Source organism: Tupaia chinensis, unplaced genomic scaffold (genome assembly GCF_000334495.1).
Source record: "Tupaia chinensis unplaced genomic scaffold, TupChi_1.0 Scaffold000094_1, whole genome shotgun sequence".
NCBI classification, from domain to species: Eukaryota; Metazoa; Chordata; class Mammalia; order Scandentia; family Tupaiidae; genus Tupaia; species Tupaia belangeri.
This window is the reverse complement of record NW_006159556.1, coordinates 2,906,429-2,913,414: the sequence shown is the minus strand read 5'-3', so window position 1 is coordinate 2,913,414 and position 6,986 is coordinate 2,906,429. Positions and strand designations below refer to the sequence as shown.

At 43.3% G+C, this 6,986-nt stretch overlaps 1 protein-coding gene across 1 annotated transcript in view; it reads left to right on the top strand.

Annotated features, from left to right (window-relative positions):
• Positions 1-2,334: 2,334 nt before the first annotated feature.
• The window catches only part of HERC5 (HECT and RLD domain containing E3 ubiquitin protein ligase 5), a gene marked incomplete at its 5' end in the record, with an annotated part of 40,928 nt that continues 36,276 nt past the window's right edge, over positions 2,335-6,986 (top strand). The window contains 2 exon segments of the mRNA XM_006143289.3: positions 2,335-2,455; positions 3,526-3,602. Coding sequence (XP_006143351.2) covers positions 2,335-2,455; positions 3,526-3,602 — 198 coding nt within the window.

The window sequence follows — 6,986 nt, the reverse complement described above, 5'->3', positions numbered from 1 at the left end:
GGCCGGGTGTGGAGGTGGGCGGCGGGGACCGCGCCCGCACAGCCCGTACGACGCGTCTCTGCAGTGGCCCGAGTTGTGCGGTCCTTCCCTTCGCAGTGCGTCCCGGTTCTCCGTGCAGCGCGCCCAGCCCGGGCCCTGCGGGGCGGGAGTTCCCACGGTGGCGGCGGCAGGTCCCGTCCTCCCCCGCCCCCTGCCCCCATACACACACTTTGTACAATTTGTTTGCAAAATTTTGTGAGCCTTTAGAGGAATTAGTCACCCTGTCCGGTTGCACTTTTCCCAGATCCCAGCCACCAAAAATACTAGTCTCGTACTGTGGCTCCGGCGTTCCTACGCTTACCGTAGGAAAGCGCCACACTGAATCGTGAAAGCCTTGCCCGTCTGTGAAGTGGGGAAAATGAGTTCTTGCTATTTGTTTGCGTTTAACTCGCGTGAAGTCGAGCATCTTCTCAGTTTGCTTTTGGACATTCGCATTTTCCAGTAAATTGCCTGTTCATGTCTTTGCCTGGCTTTAAACAAATGGTCTTGTGAATCTTATTTGAGAGAGAGATGTGAATATTGCATAGGGGTAACCTTTTGCACGTTATAGGTGTAATATTTCCCCCACTCTGCACGGTTTTTGCTGTGCTTACGATTTTAACGTTTTAATAGTCTGTTAATTTGTTCTTAGAAGGAGGCTTATGGGTTTTGTAGTAGGTTGGAAAGCTACCCACAGCCCAAAGATGGAAAATTTATTAGCTTTATAGTAATGTTAAGATTTTATTCCTAAACTTAACTTTTTGGGGTACTCCTGGAACTTATGTTGATTTAAGGAGTGAGGTGGTGGGGTGGTGATCTAGATTTATTTATATTTCCAAATGGCTATTTGGATGTCCCAATACTGTTGCTTGAATAATTTCCTTTCTCAACTATTTGATATGTTAAGTCTCTTTAAAGAAGGAAAAAAAAAGATAATTTGAACCACGTACTACCAGACTGTTTCGGTTTCCCCTGCCTTTGTAATAAGGTCTGTGCTTTGAGATTTTGCATGAATAGATTGTTTCATTAGCACTGAAGGGTGAAACAGGGTTCTAAAATGAACGAACTTTAATTTTTGTGAACAGATGAAAGGAGATAGGAATAGGTAGTAACTAGTGGACAATGGCAAATTGCTTAACTTTTAGAAAGCACCAAGTATTACTAATACCAGTAAAAACCCTTTAAACCTAATCACCTTTAAAAATAGTCCCTCAAGGAGCTGGTAGGTGGTATATAGTGGTTATGCGCCGGACTCCCACTTGGTTGACTATGATTCGGGTCCTGGACTTGTTCAGCTTGCTTTCTCACTTTCCCTCTGTCTTTCTTTCTGCTTCTCTGTGGTGAATTAAAATAATAAATAAATAAATTTAGATAATTCTTTTAAAAGACAATCCATCAAAAGCAGTCCTTCTTTAATTTTTAGAATGTAGGCATTGGCGTCTATCGGGAGCGATCTGGAGGCGTTTATTATTATTGTTTTGTTTTTACACAGTATTTTTGTTCCAGGAATGAGGTATGTTGTTCTAAAATTAAGTTACATTTTCTCATAGATCTTTTTCATTTCGGTTACTTCCAAATCTATAATAATTTCTCAATCTCAGCTTACTAAATAAGAATCTGAAAGCCGATATTCATTGGCTATTTTAAGGACCTATTCTATTGAAAGGGAAGTATAAATCACTGCTTTTCTATTTTCTTCTTTTGAGAGAGATTTTTTTTTAAGAATTATTTTAACTTTATTTATTTGTTCATTTTAATTTGGCCAGAGAGAGAGAGAGAGAGGGAAAGTGAGAAAGCAAAAGCCACTAGGTCCAGGACTCGAACCACGGTCGACCATGTGGGAACCCAGTGCCTAGCCCCTTGAGAGAGATTTTTGCTATTAGGGCATGTGTGCTTGTGGGAGAAACAGAGAAAGACAGAAAGCGAGAAATCACCCCTTAGGGGGATGGTCACACCGCAATCCTTTCTCCTCCATTCTCCTCTTGGGATTTTGGGCATGTGTGCATGCACAGGTGCCTGGCGTGAGTTTTAAGCGGGTGGGTCCGGGGCTTGAACTGCGGCCGACTACATGGGAGTCCAGCAGCATTTCATTATGCCATCTATGGTCCCAAATCACTGGTTTTCTAAATTAAGAAAAAACTCATTGTCAAGACAATCATTCCTAACTTGCTTTGTATACTTGAAGTTCACGTTAAATCACAGGTTGTGTAGTTGAAACTTTCTCAGATGTGCTATGTGTATGATAATGACGTCGATAATCATAATAGTGGCTCATAATCAGAATGATGGTAGTTCCTGGTTGGATTTTCTCTGCAGAGTACATTAAGTTAGGAAATAAAATGAAGATCCATTCTATGGACCAAGGAGTAGAACACATGTTGATTCTGTCCTCAGAAGGGAAGCCGTTTGAGTACAGCTATAGCCTAGAACATGCCAGGTAGGGAACTCTTCCTTTCTTTCATTAAAAGTTCATTTTATTCAAAGGGCAATCATAATTGTTTTGGAAAAATGTATGATGCTTGTCTTCTGTTCCATATAGTAGCATCTTAAGTAAATGTGGAATTCTGAAATGACCAGTGAATTCCAGCAGTCTGTGGAATCTTCAGAAAGTTCATGGAAAAAGCATGACACAAAAGCTACGCATGAATTTCAAAAATATTTTAGGAAGATTTTTGCCATAGGGTATGTGCACTTGCCAGAGAGACAGAGATGGAAACCAAGAACTCCCTCCCCAGGGGAGATGGCCACGCTGCACTCCCTCCTCCTCCATTCTCCCCTTGGGATCTTGGAGACACACACACACACACACACACACACACACACACACCCTCGCACGTTTTAAGCCGCAGGGCCTGGGTCTTGAGTCATAGTCGACTACATGGGAGTCTAGCCATTATGTTATCTGCTGATTCCGAATTCACTTTTTTTTTGCACCAAAATAATTGCTTGTACTTTAATTCCTCCTTCCATGAACTTTTTGAAGTCCCGGGTTGGAACCCAGTATGTGGGGGGTGGGGGCGGGATGGGGCAGGTATCAGTGTTATTGTTTGGGCATTTCCTTTAAGGAAACCATTGATGGGTCTGCCTAGCTCCAAATTGAACTTTCACAGTCTTGAACTCAGTTGATCCTCACAGTGATCCTCTAAGTTACATTTCCAGAAAGAAAAAATTTTCAATCTAGGGAGAAAAAAATTATAGAATGATTCGTGAGACTTTTTTCTAGTCAGTCACAAATTACAGCTTATTTTTATCGTTCATTGCTGCATCACAAACTTGTATGCAGAAGCGTATTTTAGAATAAACTTACTACAGTTATTTAATGCACATTTTTCTTAAATCACTGAAACATATGTCGTGTTTTCAAAAAACCCTTTTCGACGTAATGACTATGAAGCAGTAAATTTAAAGTTATTTTTGAACTTGATTTCTGGTTAAATGCAGTTAATAGTTCTGACGTCTGTGTTGTGACGTTATTGTGGTTACTGACAGACTGTTTTCTTTCATCAGGTTTCAAAGCGTTTTACAAGAAAAAACTATAATTCAGATTACATGTGGAGATTATCATTCTCTCGCACTCTCTAAAGGTACTTTTCTGGGATACTGTGGTTTGAAGCAGTACAAGTGTGTGTATGCAGAGCCAGGAGAATGTATATATTAATACTGTACTTTGTAATGGGAAAGACATACGGTTTTGAATTTGATTTAGAGTACTATTTTTTTTTTTGTTGTTTCTTTTTTATTTCAAATTGCCAAGGAGGCCTGGTGCTCTCCAGAAAAAGATGGAGGGTGAGAGAAGGAGAAAACACTCCCTAGTGGGCCGTGGTCACCCTGCAGTCCCTTCACCTCCATCTCCCTCCTTTAGGATTTTGGGCACACAAGTGTGTGTTTCAAGCCCTAGGGCCAGAACTCTAACTCTCAACTGCACTATTGGCTATGTAGGCTCCTGCCCCCTTAACCACCAGACCACAGAGCAGACCCGTGTTTTTATTTTTCAAATATGAAACAGTGAAAATTTTCGGAATAATCAAAACCATTTTTGGGGGCCAGCAGATGGCGTAATGGTTACATTGCTGGACTCCCCAGATGTGGCGGTTTAAACTCATGTCAGGGGACCAGCAGTTGGTGTAATGGCTATGTTGCTGGGCTGCCATGTAGCTGAACGCAGTTCAAGTCCCAGACCTGGTGGCTTAAACTCAATGCCAGACGCGTGTGCGTGCATGCCCAAGATCCTGAGAGGAGAATGGCGGAAAAGGGATTGCAGTATGGCCATCCCCCCTGGGGGTGATTTCTCTGTCTCTGTTTGTCTCTGTCTTCCTGGCGAGCGCATGTGCCTTACACTAAAAACCTCTTCAAAGAAAAGAAAAAAATTTTCTCGAATCGGCCCAGGCCTTTGGACATTTTTTTCCCCATAACTTTCTTCCCTTTTCTAGCATGTTCCTGGCTTCCATGTCAGTAGTTCACAATCTCCTGCCTTTGTGGCCTGATTATTCTCAATTTTTCCCCCTTTTAAGATTTTTGCCTTGGGGGAACCAGCAGTTAGTGTAATGGCTATGTCACTGGACTCCCATGTAGTCGACTGAGGTTCGCGTCCCGGACCCAGTGGCTTAGAACTCAACACCGGGCGCGTGTGCGTGCATGCCCAAGATCCCGAGAGGAGAATGGAGGAGAAGGGATTGCGGCGTGACCATCCCCCCTGGGGGGTGATTTCTTGCTTTCTGTCTCTATGTCTCTCTCTGTCTGTCTGGCGAGCACACGCTCCCTATAGCGAAAACCTCTCAAAAATAAAAAATAAAAGAAAGAAAAAAGAGATTTTTGCCTTAGGGCATATGTGCTCCCTGGAGGGAGACAGAGACGATAAGAGGGAAAGTAAGAAATCACCATGGGGGGTGGGGACAGCCACACTGCTATCCCTTCTCCCCCATTCTGTTCCTGGGATTTGGGGCACACATGCATGCAGTCATGCAGTGTGGCTTTCAAAAGCCACTGGATTTGGGATTTGAACTGTGGTCTGGCATGTATGAGTCTAGAGCCTTAACCAACTGCTGGCCTCCAATTCTGATTTATTTATTTAGTTTTATTAAGAGTTTTTGTTTGTTTTTAACCAAACCCCGTAGGGCATGTGGGCTGGTGGGGGTTGAGGGTGATAGTAGTGGGGAGAGAGAGACAGAAAGAGGGAAGGTGAGAACCCACTCCCCAGGGGGATGGCCACACTATAATCTATTCTCCTCCTGGGATCTTGAGCCTGCACACATGTATAGGCACACACCCAGTGGGAGTTTCAAGCCACCAGGTCTTGGACTCCAACTGTGGTTAGCCACGTGGGAGTCCAGTGATATAACCACTATGTCATCTGCCGGCCCCCAACTCTGATGTGTTTTTTTTATTTTGAGAGGTTTTTGCTATTGGGGGTGTGTGCTTGCCAGAAAGAGAGAGACAGAGAGACAGAAAGTGAGAAATCACCCCCCGGGGGATGGCCATGCTGCAATCGCTTCTCCTCTCAGGATCTTGGGCACGCATGCACATGCACCCAGTGTGAGTTTAAGCCACCAGGTCCAGGACTTGAACTGCGGTCTACTACACGGGAGTCCAGCGACATAGCTGTTACGCCAGCTACTGGTCCCAACTCTGATGTGTTTTAACATCACCTTTTGGATTCGGGGAGTTTCCCTAACCCTCTGATACTTCCTGTTTCTAATCAGACACCGTAATGGTGGGAAGCAGTAGTGAGAGGTCTTCCAGGTTTATGCAAAATGTGTGTCATGAAAAAACTGTATGCAGTTTGAAATGTTCTTCATACCACAATAAACTCATATGTTAATTCTTTTTTTCTGCAAACTTTTTAAAGTCTCCTCGGATGAATTATTTCCTAAAGAAACTTGACTGTAAAAGGAATTAAGACAAGAGAGTGCTAGAGGGAATTGACCGTCAAGAGGTGGTTTTTTTTTTTTTTTTTTTTTTAGGTCAAGAGGTGTTTTTTTGTTTTGTTTTGTTTTTTTTGTTTTTAATATGAAAGACAGAGGCAAACATGTTTGCAGACCGAATGTAAGTTGGGATTCAAGAGAAGTAAATATGCCACTACTCGATCTGCACTAAAGGCCCTGTCGAGGTTTGAGAGTATAAATGAAAATCAGATTAAAAAGTTATTGGACCTCATCTACTCATGGTCAGGTATTTTGTATTGAGTAAGTACCATGTTGATTTTATGAAGAAGAAAAAGACACACCCTGCCTTCAAGCTCAGTGTCTGGTGGTGTGTGTGTGTGCAGAGGCAGGGGATGGTTAGGGTTGACTATTGGCAAATCACTGGACCAGGAAAAAACAACACAGGAGAAGCAAAGTAGAGGCTGGTTGTGCCCCTCACTGTGCTCCTGCTAGCTGGGAGGCACCTGCGGCTGTTTGCCTCCCGGCAGACCCTGCACGGCAGGAGCTCAGTGGGCAGGACTTCTCTGCTGGGTTTTTTTCGGAGGCCTGAGCTGCTGTGAGCGCCCTTAGATGACATCTAAGGACCTGAAAACTGTTCCAGATAGTCAGTGAATGGAAGGAGAAATCGACTTTTGAGATACTATGCAAAAACTTGAAATAATTTTTCAGTTGTTTGGGATCTTTACGAACATGAAGGGGAGGCTGGTAGAGAGAACGGTTGGTCTGGGTTTTATTTTCTGAAAGCAGAATCGTTGTTTTGTATGGGCCCATCCCGTGTGTTGTTTTCTAAGTATTTCTTGAATTTGGTGATAATGTGTTTAACTGCCCGGCATAAAGTTTCAAGCCATCGGGTCCAGGACTTGAACCATGGTCGGTCATGTGGGAGTCCAGCGCCTTAACCACTATACCACCTGCTCGCCCCTCTTTTGTGTGTGTGTGTGTGTGTTAAATTATTCCCTTTATTTTATTTATCATTATAGTTATTTTCAGTTTGACCAGAGTGACACACACACACACACACACACACACACAGAGAGAGAGAGAGAG